Consider the following 15,914-nt stretch of genomic DNA (forward strand, 5'->3'; position numbering starts at 1 on the left):
GCCTCCCTCCGGTGCCCTGGGCCTTCCCCAGCTACAGGCCCCACATTCTCACAACACAAGGGGCAAAACTGAGCTTACCCCTGTCATCTTTTCTCCCAAATTTGCTTCTTTACCTACATTCGTTCAGGTGAACCCCAAACCAAGCGCAGCTCAACCTGCTGTCTGAACCCCCTGCCAGTCCCTATCATCTTTCCTATGATTAATTTCCTCTAAGTTGCCTGTCACTGCCCACTGCAACCAATGAGAGGAGTCACCTTAACCCTGCCCCTAGCGTTATCCATTAACCAATCAAGGGAGGCATTTGTGCCTATCACACCAGCGCTAGGAACTTCTGAGACATGGGATTTCAACACCAATGCAGTTATGAGGTTCCTGTAGCACTTTCCCAAACTGTCTTGGGCTTCCTTTATTTCATGGTACCCCTCAGCTCCAGCACTGGTAGAAAACTATGGAGGGCAGGGATTATGACCTACACAGAGCCTGTCTGTGGTTGGAGCTAGTCCTCAAGGAATGTTTGTTGAGTGTATGAAAAACCAATACTGGATAGAGGATCTTCCTCAGATCACAGCTGTATACAGAATTTGAGTAGCTGGCTCCCATGGCAACACTTCGGCCACTGATTCTTTCAATTCATTACAGGATGGTGCCAAGAGTCCCCAGTGGAATCCTGGATGAAGTCTCACAATGAAACCAGTCTGTGGCAATTACCAAGTAACCAGCTCTTGACAGGTCTGTCTCTAGGTCTGCTAGACATGTGTGTAGACACAGGCACACAACTGCACTATAAAGAGAAAACACAGAAATCCTGGAGCTGCCTTGTTAGTTATCTAAATTAGCTATTAGATAGGAGTGGCAGTTTTGTTCTGTCAACTGCCCTTTACCAGGTGGCAATCGCTAGGTTAATATATCAATGATGGTGAGCTGGCACCCCAGTCCCCTGCTCCCAGTCTGCTCCTGGGGCAGAAATGAAAGGCCAGAGGAAAAATACCATTACACTAGAGCCGCGATGCCAGAACACAGGCCAGGCGGTGAGAGAGGTCATGGCTGACACACCTGATTGCAATAAAATGAATTAAATGCACTTAATTTAAAAACACTAGAGGTGAGCATGTATGCTTCAAATGCCGTAAGTCCTTACAGGTAAGAATTAAACAATACTCCATTTCTTCTTAAACCACTGGGTCCCAAACTCTGCTGCACATTAGAATCACTTGGAGATCCTTAAAAGCTCGATGCCTGGAGGGTGCCTCGGGGCTGCAGTTGGTTAAGTGACCAACTCTTGTTTTCAGCTCAGGTCATGATCTCAGGGTTGTGAAATCAAGCCTCACACTGGGTTCTACACTCAGCGAGGAGTCTGCTTGAGATTCTCTCTCCCTCTCCCTCTGCCCCTCCTGCTTGTGCCTCTCTCTCTCTCTCTCTCTCACTCAAATAAATAAATCTTAGGGAGGAAAAAAAAGGCTGGATGCCTGGCTCTCACCCCCAGACATTCTGATTCACTGGTATGGGAGACAACCTAGACATGAGGTGATTTAAAAGGACTACAGGAGCTCTATAGGGGTTTTAGGAGCCATACTCTTATTCAACAGCTCGATAAACATAGTAGATGAAGTATTCTTCTTAGTTGGCATTGGCTAGAACAAGGATTGCAAATAAATTTTAACGGTGACACCAACTTTAGCTGAGGAATAGTGACAGCCCTTGTTGGGCTGTCCAGCACTGCTGCACATTAGAATCACTCTAATGCCCAGGTCCACTCCAAACCAGTGACATCAGCATGGAAGCCAGGTATCAGTAGTTTTTACAGGTCCCCAAAGGATTCCACATGGAAGGAAGGTTTGGGAACCAGGGGCTCAGAAGAGCACTTTGTAGACAGGAATGCTGAGTTCCCCAGGAAAAACACCATGACCAGGAAAGTCTGCCACGGCGCAAGGAGGAAAGTTCCAGCAACATGCTACATAATTCCCATTCCTGAACTAGAAGTTAAAGCTATTAAAAACAGACCAGCGGCCACTAGAAGCAGGAACTAGAAGCAGGAACAGTAGCTAAGGCTATTACCACCCTGTAGATCATCTCACTTAATCAGATACAGTGTGATGAAATGAGCAGGCCAGGAAAAAGCAGAATCGGAAAGAAAACCTTGAAAATGCTTAGCTGAGGAAGTATTTAAGTATCTGAACATGGCTCACCCTCAACTCTACCTCCTTGCCCAGCAGGTCATACAGAGATGCTCCTTTGGAGGTGATTTCAGAAGCAAGCTGCCTGGCTGCTTTCAAGTCTGCAATCTGGAGGGAAAATAGCAAAACCAGAAACTTCAGTGACAGGTTTTTTGCTTTTTGTTTTTTTGAAGATTTTATTTATTTGACAGAGAGACACAGTGAGAGAGGGAACACAAGCAGGGGGAGCAGGAGAGGGAGACGCAAGCTTCCCGCAGAGCAGGGAGCCCGATGTGGGGCTCGATCCCAGGACCCTGGGATTATGACCTGAGCCGAAGGCAGACGCTGAATGACTGAGCCACCCAGGCACCCCCAGTGACAGCTTTTTAATAGACATTCAGAAACAACCAGTTTGGGGCGCCTGGGTGGCTCAGTCGGTCAAGCGTCTGCCTTCAGGTCAGGTCACAATAGGGTCCTGGGATCAAGCCCGTCGTCGGGCTCCCTGCTCAGAGGGGAGTCTGCTTCTCCCCCTCCCTCTGCCCCTCCCCACTGCTCGTGCGCACGCGCTCGCTCTCTCTCAAATAAATAAAATCTTTAAAAAAAATAAAAAAGAAACACTTTGTTAATATCAATTCCTGCCTCCCATCAGGATACCGGACAACTGAACACGTTTTCCATAAGACACGTATTTACATCCTGTGGAGGAGTGCTCCCAGGACATCTGGGTCTCTCTAAAAATCCAAATCTCAAGTCAAATGTAATCTTTAACCAGAAACTGTAGGAGGGTGAAAGTGACATTCTTCCTGTTTGGACGAGGTCACATCAGGGGACCCCGACAGTAGCAGGGCGACCAGAGGGGAACCTGACAGACACATGTCCTACTGCAGAATCCTGCTGCCCCCTGGCTCTCCGCCTCTGGACGGCACGGCACAGGGCTGCTGTGGCTCCCACGAGTTAACCAGCACACAGCCCCACGGCAGTACCTGGCTCCCCCAAGGGTGGCAGCTGCTGCGAAGACAGCGGCCTCTAGCGTGCAGCACGAGCTTCTTCCTTAGAATGCATAGGTCACCCCCACTTCCTTGCATATGGTAACTTCTCCAGAGAACCCAAACATTTCCTTGCTCTGTTCACTCTTCCTCTCTCCAATTCCCACCTTGCTTTTATTCCCAAACCAGCAGCAGCACGTCTCCCTCTGCATTCACAGCTGCTGACTTTCTTCCCCTTCCCTTAGTCCTCCAGGGTTCTGCTCCCTCCAGCTCCAGCTCCCCGCTCCCGAAACCACCTCATAGCATCAAACGTCCCATTTCCTTTGCAGGAGTCTCATCATCTCCCCTGCTTCCCAGCCCTGGAGCCATCAGAGTTCAGTTGCCTAAACTCTTCTCCACTCACACTCCCTCCTAAGCTCCTGGCTGTAACACCTGCTATAACCCGAGGCCAGACACCTCATACTGAACGTGTTCCAACCCAAACACTCCACCTTTCCCACTAGGCCCGCTCCTCTCACACTCCCCTCCATTTCAGTAAAGGCAACTTCACCCCTGCAGGTGCTCAGACCAAAAACTTCAGAGCTATGGTGGCTAAAACAGTGTGGACTTGCCACACGTAGCCATTTCAATGTTAAATTATTTAAATTTATTTTATTTTATTACGTTATGTCAGTCACCATACAGTATAAATTATTTAAATTTAAATAAAATTTAAATAAAATTATTCAGTGGTGCTAGCTACATGTGGCTAGTGGCTGCTAAAGTATGGCATAGAGAACACACCCATCATCACAGAAAGTTCTAGTAGACAGTGTGGCTGTAGGATCTTCTTTGCATGGTCCGTTTTCTCTCAACCCACATCCCACCCCACAAGATCCACATTCAAATTAGGTTCTAACCCCTGGCCACTTCTTTCCACTGAGGAGTCTGGCTCCTGGTTAAAAACCTAGGTGTGATTTCCCCGGCCTGACCACAGGTGATCACAAAGGCTTTCCCCTGCAGGCCTGATGGGGGTGACCTGAGCCCAAGCTCAGCAAGACACTGCAGGCTCTGAAGGGCCTGGCAGTCAAGGACTCGGGGCCTTTCACTCCCAGGTCTCTTCATGGCGGGCTGAGGTCCTCTTCAGCACCCCTGCCGCGGCCTCCTTGTGGGGGAGCTGGGGAGAAAACCTGAGGACACTCTTCCACTCCTAGTCCTCTCCCACCTCAGAGTACATAAAACTGCCGGAGCCTTTTGTTCAGAGCTCCCTTGGGAGACAACCCCTTGAAGGGTGTGCCATCTCCTGGGAGAAAAAGGAACAGCGTGGCGGGAGGGAGAGGTGACGCTTCCTCTGCTTTTAACCCCTTGACCAAACCATCACAGTAAGTGATTAAAGACTTAACTTTCATTTTTGGCTTGCTGCTTTCATCAAGTCCTCTGATGCGTGGCAGCTCGGCTCTCTCCCAGCTCAGCTGAGCTCCTGACATCACCAACCACTCTGTTCAAAGTCACTGTCATCTCTTGCTTTCTAACAGGTCTGCTTACACCCTCACTCCCCCTTCAGTCTGATCTCAACCCAGCAGCCAGAGGGATCCTTTTAATATGAAGTTTCAAATCATGTACTTCTCTGCTCAAAACACAATGATTTTCCATCTCAAAATCAACCTCTTTACAGTGGTTGTGCAGGCACCACAGGGCGGGGTCTGTCACCGACCCCTCCGAGTTCTCATGCTCTCCTCAAATGCCCCGTTTCCTCAAACACACTAAGCACACTTTTGTCAAGGATTACCTTTCCCCTTCCACTGCACGGCTTGCTCCTTCCCTCCTTCAGATCTCTGCTGAAGATGTCACCCATCCCATCTCCCTGCTGAAGATACCTGCCCCAGCCCTGCTTTACCATCCCCCACACCCTGACCACCTGACCTGACATTCTTTCTGCTTTGTGGTTTAGTCCGACTCCCCCACTGAGCCATAGGAACAGAGGATTTCTGTCCTTGCTGTTCACGTCTGTATCCCCAGCATCTGAACTGAGCCTGGAATATAGTAGGCTTTTGGTAAGTAGTTGGATTAATTTACTGTGACTTCTTTTTGTATCCAAATGCTAATGAGCACAGAACTGACAAACTGCTCTCAGTCAAGGAGTAAGGAAAGAAGCGATGACATGAGTATGAGACATGTTCCCTTTCAGAGTTTAAGAAATACACATACTGTCCCACACTGGGAGCCTTTCATTGCCCTTACCTTTGAGCCAAGATCAAACTTGAATTTGCTGATGTCCTCCTCTCCTATCTTAGAGCCCTCCATCCCTTTGGTCTTCATGGCATTATAAAGGACAGAGGTGATCTTCAAAAGCTCTTTCACTGCATACCCATCTGCCTGATAAAGCTTCTTAGTATTGAGTTTTATATGTGCCTTGGTGGCCTATTTTCAGACCAAAAAAAAAAAAATAGTGTAAGGTCTTTTCCACGTAAAATCTAAATCAAATCCCATGTAAGTAATTTGCAATAACCTGATTGTATTGAGTCAAACTTCCAAGTGACTCAAGTGCTGCAAGTGGGTGTCTAAACTTATATAATCTTGACGGAGAGCTATTTGGTAAATGACAATAAAATTCGAAATCCACCCATCTTTGACACAGCAATTCCAATCCTAAGAACTTACCCTAGGGATACAGTCACAAAGTGATACGTACAGGTTATTCACTACAGCATAGCTTCAAAGAGCAAAAGTTACAATCTAAACGCCTATCTATATATAAATTACATAAATCATGGTATACTCATGAAAGCAATACTACTCAGGTATAAGACAGAATGAAGAAACTGGATATGTATTTGGAAAGTTCTCCAAAACGTACCATTAAGTGAAGAAAGCAAGATTCTAAGCAGTGGTGTACCGTACGCCACCATTTGTGCAAAAGGAAGGGGACAGAAGGTATACTGTGTTTGCTTATCTATGTGTAAAAAACCCTGGAGGATGGAAATGGGGATGAACTGGGTCAACGGCAGACACGACAGAAAGTCATTTTACTCTATACTGCTTCTTAATTAAGAAAAAACTTTGAACCATGATGTATATTACCTATTCTAAACTAAATAGAATTCTTAAAAAATAATGAATTAAAAACAAAAACCGAAAAACCTGTGCTGCCGAAATGCCTCCACAGGAACCTGGTGACCAGATGGGCTTAGACACCGTGAAAGCAGCCCCAGCTGGGACTCATCTGTAATGTACTTAATATCAAAATTCCAGCAAATAAATGTCAACTAACCAGAAACTGGGCAATTGCCTTAATGAAGAAAACTCGGTCTTGTTCAGTCTCAACATCGGAAGGGATGTCGGTCTGAGGTTCATATCTTTCAGAGGAAGAGAGAAGACAAGTTAATTAAGTACAAAGTTCACAAAAGAGAAAGTAGGCAGCTGAGAGGATCTGTAACAGCAAGCTCTCTGAGTCCCGGCTAAGGTAGTAAGATTAAGAGAGACTTCAAAAGCAGCATAAAATGCACCCAAGGGAGTGAATCCTCACCTAAGAATAGATTTAAGTGATTTCAAAAATCAAATTTGGGGCTCAGCTTACAAAATCAAATCTCAGACCTCAAAGTTTAATTAAAATAGAACTATTACTCTAGCTGACAGCCCTTGACCCAGGGCTAACTAGTTAGCTTGAGAAGCAGCAGCGTTATTGGAGTTCTTCGAGTTACTGATGACCCACCAGGGGTCAGCGGACTGCAGCCCTTGGTCTCTTTCTGTACAGACTGAATGCTAAGAAGAGTTTTTACATTTTTAAAGGATTATCACAAACAAAACACATGGAAGAATATGCAACAAAGATCTTATGTAGCCTGCAACACCTATAATATTTATGATCTCAAAAAAGTTCGCCAACCCTGAATCATACCAGGTTTTTCACACGAACTGAAATCTCAATCTAAATGATTTCTACTTCAGTATAGTCATTAGAGCGTGTGGACAGATCCCTGTCACTCCCTGATCAAAGTGAGAGCATGAAGAGGAGCTTGGACCAGTGCCCAGTGTCAGCTTCTAACTGAGAAATCTCCTTTTACCATCGCCTGGTATATTTCCTCTCCACAGTGTTCTTCATACTCAACTGATTTTTAACAGGTTACAACTAAGTCTGTCAAACTCAAAATTTATTGAATTCTTCGCTTCATCACGATATCGTTTCAATAGGTGGCTATTGAATAAAATAAAGCGCTCATTCTTAGATCTTAATAAAGTACATTTCTAACCGTCTCACAAGCCAAAGCAGCACTTCAGACACAAGTCCAAAATTTGGTGTACGGAAGTTTTCCATAGAGATATGGCGAGGGTATCCCAAGGCTCTCATCATCTCTGTAAAATCTGTCCAGAGGTAAAATACAGTTCAGTCAGTTCCCCATCAAAGAGCAACTACTTATTTACTTAGATACTTTCCTTGATTTCCCTTTTTATTCCCAACGTACTGACAGTTTCAGGGACTATTTATCAAGTCTCTAAGAGAGAAAGTAAAAAGGACATGAAAGTTAAAATACATAATCTGCTTCCTGAAAAACATTTAAGTTCAATGTGAGGAAAAAGTGGAAGCTGTATATTATAATAGGGTTTAGGGATTGGCTGTGAATAGAATTTCTCTCTTTGATATGTCATTTCTCTCTTGGATATCTTTCTCTTTACCACTCAAAATGAGAAATACCTGGTTTTATAAAATGTCATAAAGAAAAAATATGTTGGGGCACCTGGGTGGCTCAGTAAGTTGAGCGCTGGACTCTTGATTTTGGCTCAGGTCACAATCTCAGGGTGAAGAGATCGAGCCCTGCATGGGCTCCACACTTAGCGGGGAGTCTGCTTGTCTCCCTCTCTCTGCCCAGCCACCCTGCTCATGTACAAGTGCACGTGCGTGCTTTATCTTTCTCAAATAAATAAATATTTAAAAAATATGTTAAATGTTAACAGTGGTTATGTTTAGGGGTTATAGTGGTAGGGCGAAGTTCACCTCTCTGAGTCATTCTGGAGTTGGCTTTTTAATCTTTTTTTTTAAGATTTTATTTATTTATTTGAGAGACAGAGAGTGAGGGGCAGAGGGAGAGGGAGAAGCAGACCCCCCACTGAGCAGGGAATCCAATGCGGGGCTCATTCCCAGGACCCTGGGATCACGACAAGAGCCAAAGGCAAACCTTAACCAACTGAGCCACGCAGGTGTCCCAACTGCATTGTATTTAAAGAAATCTTAAAGAGACTGGTTGAACTATACAGCAATATTTACATTTTTTATAAATCAGAACAAGAAACAATAATACTAATACTAAACCAGAGGTAGTGGTCACTACGCTTTAAGCAAAATGAGAAAATGAACACAACAAACGTTTTTTGCGTTGCCACAACATGCCAAGATCTACGTTTGGTGCGCTTCTGGCTGTATGTAATGCCTGTCCTTGCTCTTCCTGAAGGTTCCAAATATCTCAACAACATTCACAAAAAAGCTACCTGGGCACCGGAGCTTAGGTTAGATCTCACCAGGCAATAGAAGGTACGAGCAAAGGAAAGAGCAAGGGCACAGAGGGCCCTTGTCACTGTTTTCTGGGAAATGTGAACAGAATGATGATCAATAAAACGAATGATGATCAATAAAAAGAATTCTTCCCAGCACACAGCCAGGCATTGCCTCAATACTTCTTCCCATTAAGTAGTAGTCAAGTTCTGTTAAATCTGCAAAATGGGGACCATTTGACTACAATGCCTATCATAAACTGCACAAATGTATGGTATTCATATAGGGTCAAAACATTCAGAAATCCCTTTCTTACACCTTCCTTTTAGCAGAACGCTGGCCTCGGCCTGCCAAGGAGGAGAAACCTGTCTCTACAACACACAGTTGCCACAAACCCTCAAATCCCAAAGAGCATAATTCACACTATGGTGTTACTATATAGTGTGTCCCTTATATTTACATGGTAGAAAAAGAGCGATTACTAACTGAAAGGAGTAATCGTTAATGGTGCAACATCCAGCAATTCGTTAGAAAACTGGCAGTAAAGATCGCGCTCCAGATCACACCAAATTGGCAATCACCTGCTACACCTATGCAGGTGGAGCCAGTTAGTCAAACAGCTTCAGATTCAGAAAATGACGGCACATAAAAAACAAAGAATTTTGACTCAGCCCCACGGCTCCAATCGTGCTTTCCACTCAGTTCTAGCTGCGTGACTTAAAGTAAGCCACTTGACCTCTCTGTGCCTCCAAGTATTTCATGTAAGGATCGCACTACCGACCTCACTGTACACGTGAGGACGAACATCAGATACTGAATATAAAACGCCTGGTGTGTTAACAGGTGCCCCCAAAGGAGTAGGAACTAATTCGCTTATCTCCATTCCACTCCCCACTCTCCTAGCAAAGGCCCTTGGGTTCCCTTCTCCTCGACAGTCCCTTTAGGAAGGATGAGGCTTTGGAAGTCAGATAAACCGAATTCAAATTCCCGCGCCAGCTCCCCCCGCCTGTGTCCTTGGGCCGAGTTCCCTAACCTCCCTGCCCGGTTCCCGCTCTCTGAATACACACACAGTGGTTCAGAGGAGTCAATGAAACGATGCACACGCATACAACAGGAACTCCCCGGCAGATCGTAAGAACTCAAAAAATGCCACCCGCAATTGTCATTCACTAGTCCCCTCCTCCGTTTTGTTCGTTTTTCTGAGCTCTTCACCTAACCCAACTCAAAAGCGGTCTCAGCGTTTTCCAACCCGGTAGCATGCAGCCCCATGTGGCCATACAAGTCGTCTAAAATTAGACAAAATTAACACTTCGGCTCCTCATCCGCCTAAACCCACGAGACCAGGGACACACACAGCACCTCCCGCCAGGTCGGAGGGCTGACAAGGGGCGGGGGCGCTCGGCCTGGGGGGCGGTAGCGGCCAGGGACGCCCCGGAGCCGCACAGGCCCGTGCGGGGGCACTCGGGCCGCGAACCCGCAGAGGACAGCGGGCAGGGCGGCCTTACTGCGGAGGTCGCGGAAAGACATCGTGCTCTTGGTCCCCGGCAGCCCAGCGCCTGGGCCGCTCGCCCCTCAGCGCTCATGGGTCTCTATGGCAACGCACAGAGCCCGCGACGGCGCGCGGCGTGGGCCAAACAGGACCGGAGGCGAAGCAGCCCGGGCGCGCGTGTGCGCATGCGCAGGGGCGAGGCGCAGGGGGTGTCTCGGGGACGCCAAAGAAACCTGACCGCGGCAAGGGACTGCGAGCTGCGCGGCATCTGGGTCCTCTTAACACACTTTGCAAACAACATCTGGCCCTGGCGGACACATTGTGAGCACCTACTATGTGCCTGACGCTGTGCTAGGCGCTCTACGTACTGCTTCTCATTTATTCCTCAACTCCCTAGAATGTACGATAATGTTACGAAGCCGGGTCTCCCTCCTGGGTCCTGTGCCAAGCACATTTCTCCCTAGCATGGGTAAACTCGCTGGTTTCGCGGGCGACCGAGACCCTCGAGAAACGGCAAAGGGATGAAAAGGCGAGGCCGGGGACGTGGGAAGAGAAGACCCAGGCCAGCCGCGCGGCGGCGACAGACCACCCGGCGGCGACTGCGCATGCGCAGCTCGCTCGGGCTTCACAACGGGCCGGAAACCGGCCCGGGTCCTCGTTCGCCGGCGATTGTCTTGGCAACCGAGGCTCTTGGGGCGGGGACGTGGTCGTGAGCCCGCGGAAGGACGGCGTGGCTGCGGGAGAGCTGCGCGCGAGACGTGGCCTGCTCAGCTGGGGGCTCGCCTGGGAGTCTTCCCTGTCCCGCAGCCACGGTGGGAGGCTGGCGACCGAGAAGGGCTGGGGAGGGGAAAGAAGTGTGGCGACCCGGAAGGGCGGGCCCAGAGGAGGGACTGCCACCCGCCGGCCGCCCTCCCCCCTCCCTTGGCGAAGGGACACACAAAAACGCTGGGACCTCAAAGAGATCCTGAGCTAGAGCCACACGCAGCTGGTCAGTGTGACAAGGGTGGCATTGCTCTTCAGTGGAGAAAGAAGTCTTTCAACAAATGGTTTTGGGACAATTGGAAATCCATATGCAAATAAATGAATCTCTGCCCTTTCCTAAATGTAAAACTTAAAAAGCTGTAGAAGTTTTCTAGAAGAAAGCTTAGGAGAAATATTCTGTGACTGTGTTAAGCAAGATTTCCTAAATACACCAGAGGTATGATCCTTTAAAAAAAAGGGAGGGGGGGGGTTAGGGCTTCTGCCTTGGGCTCATGATAACATGATAACAGGGTCCTGGGATGGAGCCTCACGTTGTGCTCCCTACTCAGCCGGGGTTGGGGGGGGTGGAGTCTCTTTCTCCCTCTCCTCTCCACTCTTTCTATCAAATAAATAAAATCTTTTTTTAAAAGATTTATTTTTTTAAAAGATTTTATTTATTCATTTGACAGAGAGAGGCACAGCGAGAGAGGAAACACAAGCAGGGGGAGTGGGAGAGGGAGAAGCAGGCCTCCTGCGGAGCAGGGAACCCCATGCGGGGATAGATCCCAGGACCCCAAGACCCCAGCACCCCAGGACCATGACCTGAGCCAAAGGCAGACGCTTAACGACTGAGCCACCCAGGCACCCTTTTAAAGATTTATTTGAGAGAGAGAGAGCACAAGAGGGGAGAGGGTCAGAGGGAGAAGCAGACTCCCCGCTGAGCAGGGAGCCCGATGCGGGACTCGATCCCCGGACTCCAGGATCATGACCTGAGCAGAAGGCAGTCACTCAACCAACGGAGCCACCAAGGCGCCCCCCGAATAAATAAAATCTTAATAAAAAAATAAATGTTTTTTTTATAAATTGCACTTCAACAAAATTTAAAACTGTTCTTCAAGACACTTTTAAGAAAATGAAAAGATAGCCCACTATCTAGAAGAAAATATTCACAAAACACATTTGATAGGAAGACTTGTATCCAGAATACATAATGAACTCTCAAAACTCAATAAAACAATCTAATTAGAAAGTAGACAAAAAATTAAGATACTTCACAGAAGAAGATATATGGCAACTAATAAGCAAATGAAAAGATGCTCAAGATTATTCATCATTAGGGAAATGCATATTAAACACAATGAGGTATCACTAGGCAGTTACTGAAATGGTTAAAGCAACAAACAACAACAAAGACCCTTACAGTGCCAAGGGTTTGAAAGGATGTGGAGCAACTTGAACTTTTGTACGTCATTGGTGAGAAAGTAAAACAGTGTAGCCCCTTTGAAAACTGGTAATTTTTTATAAAATTCAATATACATTTTACATATGGCTCAGCAGTCCCACTCCTAAGTATTTGCCCAAGAGAAACAAAAACTTGGTTTCACACAAAAGCCCGTACACAAAGAGCAGCTTTATTCATAATCTCCCAAAACTTGAAACCATTCAAGTGGCCCTCAATTTATGAATGCATAAGGAAATTGTGGTATATCCATATAATGGATTACCACTCAGCAATAAAAAAGAAACAAACTGCTGATATACAGAACAATGATGAAAGGCCAAAGCATTATGCTAAGTGTAAGAAGCCATATGTCCTGTATGATTCCATTCATACGACAATCTGGATACGATGAGAATATAAAGACAAAAAACAAATCAGTGGTTGCCAGGAGGAGTTAGGTGCAGAAGAATTTTTTGGGGTGATGGAACTGTTCTATAACTTGATCACGGTGCTAACTACATGACGGTAGGTGTTTCTCAAAACATAGAACTAGGCATTAAAAAACCCCTCAATTTTACCATATCTGAAATTGTATCTCAATGACTAAAAACAAAAAAAGCCTTAAAAAAGCAAAACTATTCAATGGCTTCCCATTGCAGTTCAAATAAAACTCATACCCCTTAGCTGTGTCTGTTTTTCTTACTCTCTTTCCTCCATCTGCTGTGGCTTGCTTTCCCTTAAACATGCCCACCATCTTCCTGCCTCAGGCCTTTGCACACGCAGTTCCCTTGGCCTGCAGTGCTCTTCCCAGCTTCTTCAGATCTTTGTGAAGAGGCCTCTGGACTGCCTACACCAAAGCAGATACTTCCCAGCCCCTGCCTGTCACATTACCCTGTTTTATTTTCTTCACAGTGTGATCTGGAAACAAGCAAACGCTTGTTTTCTGTCTCTCTGGTCTGGACAGGTAGGCTCCATGAAAGCAGATACCTATTCTGCCCTACTCTGGACTCTCCCCAAGTCCATAATAGTATTTGGCGCTCCGTAGGTCCTCAGAACGTATTTAATACCTGACTGGCCGAATGAATGAATGAAGTCACCTCGCTTTGGTGAAAGGTCTTTGAGGAAAGGCCATGCAGTCTGTTTCCTGCCCTCCCACGCCACCCCCATGCCCGGTGCTGGCTGTGATGCCCACTTCCGGGCTGGCTGTAGGCCAGGTGCTGGTTAGCTCCAGACTTGCGTGCTCACAATAGGCCACTGGAAAGCCCACCAGTTCTGCTTTAAGTTAGAGCAAACTCTGAACACTGTCCCTAAAGGGTAGCAGTCCGCTGATCCTGTACTGTGATGTAGTTTTGGAATATAGGTGAGGTTGGTGGGGTGAGATTCAGAGGGGTAGGTTTGAGGGGTGTCAGCTTGTGTTTTATCCTCAGCTTGCCTTCTGCTCCCTCATTAACTGTACTCAGCATCCACTATAGTTGGAAGAGCACAAACGAAGCACTTGGAAGGGAGTCAGAGCCTCCTCCCTTGTTTTTTTTTTTTTTTTTCCAAGATTTTTATTTATTTAACAGAGAGAGAGAGAGAGCACAAGTAGCCAGAGCGGCAGACAGAGGGAGAGGGAGAAGCAGGCTCTCCGCCGAGCAGGGAGCCCGATGTGGGGCTCTATCCCAGGACCCTGGGATCACGACCTGAGCCGAAGGCAGCTGCTTAACCGTCTGAGCCACCCAGGCACCCCTCCCTTGGTTTTTAATTTTTTAAGTTAATTAATTAATTAATTAATTAAAGTAATCTCTGCACCCAGCATGGTGCTGGAACTCACAACCCTGAGATCAAGAGCCGCATGCTCTCCTGACTGAGCCAGCTGGGCGCCCCGGATCTTAATTTTTTAATAGTTTTATTGACATATGAAAAATGCACATATTTAAAGCGTGCAATTTAGGGCGCCTGGATGGCTCAGATGGTTGGGCGTCTGCCTTCGGCTCAGGTCATGATCCCGGGGTCCTGGGATCAAGTCCCGCATTGGGCTCCTTGCTCGGCGGGGAGTCTGCTTCTCCCTCTCCCTCTACCTCTCCCCCTGCTTGTTCTCTCTCTGTCTCTCTCGCAAGTGAATAAATAAAATCTTTAAAAAAAAAAAAAGCGTGCAATTTAATGTTTTGATAAGTATACACATGCAAGAAGCTACAATCAAGACAGAGAACAAATCTTCACCCCTGGTTTTTTTTGTGCCCCACTCCTCCTACTCCAGGGGACCATTGCTCTGCTTTCTGTCACTGTAGATTTGCATATTTCTAGAGTTTTATATAAATGGAATCATACTGGGGCACCTCGCTCAGTCAGTTGGCTGTCGGCCTTCGGCTCGGGTCATGATCCTGGGGGTCCTGGGATCGAGCCCCATGTCAGGCTCCCTGCTCAGCGGGGAGTCTGCTTGTCCCCTCCCTCTGCCTGCCACTCCCCTGCATGTGCTCTCTCTCTAATAAATAAATAAAATCTTAAAAAAAAAAATACCTGTTCTCAATTCTTTGGGATATAGGTGGGAGTGAAATTACTGTGTCATATGGTAGGTAATTCTGCGTTTAACTAATTGGGAACTGCCAGACTGTTCTCCACAGTGGCTGCACCATTTTACATCCCCACCAGTAATGTCCAAGAGTTCCAATTTCTCCACATCTTCATCAATACTTGTCATTTTCCTTTTTTTAATAGCCATCCTGTGGGAGTGAAGTAGTATCTCACTGTGGTTTAAATTTGTATTTCCCTAATGACTACGATGTTGAACATCATTTCATGTGCTTGTTAACCATTTGTGTATCTTTTTTGGTGAAATGTTTATTCAAGTGTTTCATTCATTTTTAAATTGGGTTGCCTTGGGGCACCTGGGTGGCTCAGTCGTTAAGCATCTGCCTTTGGCTCAGGTCGTGATCCCAGGGTCCTGGGATCGAGCCCCGCATCTGGCTCCCTGCTCGGCCAGGAGCCTGCTTCTCCCTCTCTCGCTCCCCCTGCTTGTGTTCCCTCTCTAGCTGTCTTTCTCTGTGTCAAATAAATAAATAAAATCTTTAAAATAAATAAATAAATAAATAGGGTTGCCTTTTTGTTGAGTTCATAGGTGTTCTTTATATATTCTGGACATTGTACTTATCAGATATATAATATACAAATATTTTCTCCCATTCTCTAGGCTGTCTTTTCACTTCTTGATAGTGTCTTTCATAGCACACAAATTTTCAATTTTGATGAGGTCCAATTTATCTATTTTTTTTTGTTGCTTGTGCTTCTGTTACCATATCTAAGAAACCACTGCCAAATCCAGGGTCACGAAGATTTACCCCTATGTTTTCTTTAAGTAGTTTTATAGTTTTAAGCTCCTACATTTAGGCCTTTGTTGTATTTTGAGTTAATGTTTGTATATGGTGTGAGGTAGGGGTCTAACTTCATTCTTTTGCGTGTGGCTATCCAGTTGTCCCAGCACCACTTGTTGGAGGGACTATTTTTACCCTATTTAATGGTCTTGGTACCCTTGTAGAAAATCAATTGAGCAAAGATGCATGACTTTATTTCTGGACTCTCTTTTCTATTACATTGGTTGAGACGTCTAGCCGTACACCCCTTCCCCACTGTTTTGGTTATTGTAGCATTATAGTAAGTT

General features: G+C 46.3%; 1 protein-coding gene across 3 annotated transcripts in view; it reads right to left on the reverse strand.

The window, feature by feature from the left end:
- Positions 1 to 10,258, reverse strand: part of CLUAP1 (clusterin associated protein 1) — a 32,852-nt gene extending 22,594 nt beyond the window's left edge. For 2 of the 3 annotated variants that reach the window (XM_025859093.2, XM_073899603.1), the window contains exons 1-5: positions 10,112 to 10,258; positions 7,369 to 7,480; positions 6,390 to 6,474; positions 5,360 to 5,539; positions 2,187 to 2,282 (exon numbers count right to left, since the gene is read on the reverse strand). In XM_025859093.2, coding sequence (XP_025714878.1) covers positions 2,187 to 2,282; positions 5,360 to 5,539; positions 6,390 to 6,474; positions 7,369 to 7,480; positions 10,112 to 10,133 — 495 coding nt within the window. In that variant the 5' untranslated portion in view covers positions 10,134 to 10,258. The remainder of the gene's footprint in view (positions 1 to 2,186; positions 2,283 to 5,359; positions 5,540 to 6,389; positions 6,475 to 7,368; positions 7,481 to 10,111) is intronic. The other variant, XM_073899604.1, reaches the window with a different exon arrangement.
- Positions 10,259 to 15,914: the final 5,656 nt, after the last annotated feature.

This window comes from Callorhinus ursinus, unplaced genomic scaffold (assembly GCF_003265705.2).
Source record: "Callorhinus ursinus isolate GAN/ISIS: 27379988/994484 unplaced genomic scaffold, GSC_fseal_2.0 scaffold13, whole genome shotgun sequence".
Lineage (NCBI taxonomy): Eukaryota > Metazoa > Chordata > Mammalia > Carnivora > Otariidae > Callorhinus > Callorhinus ursinus.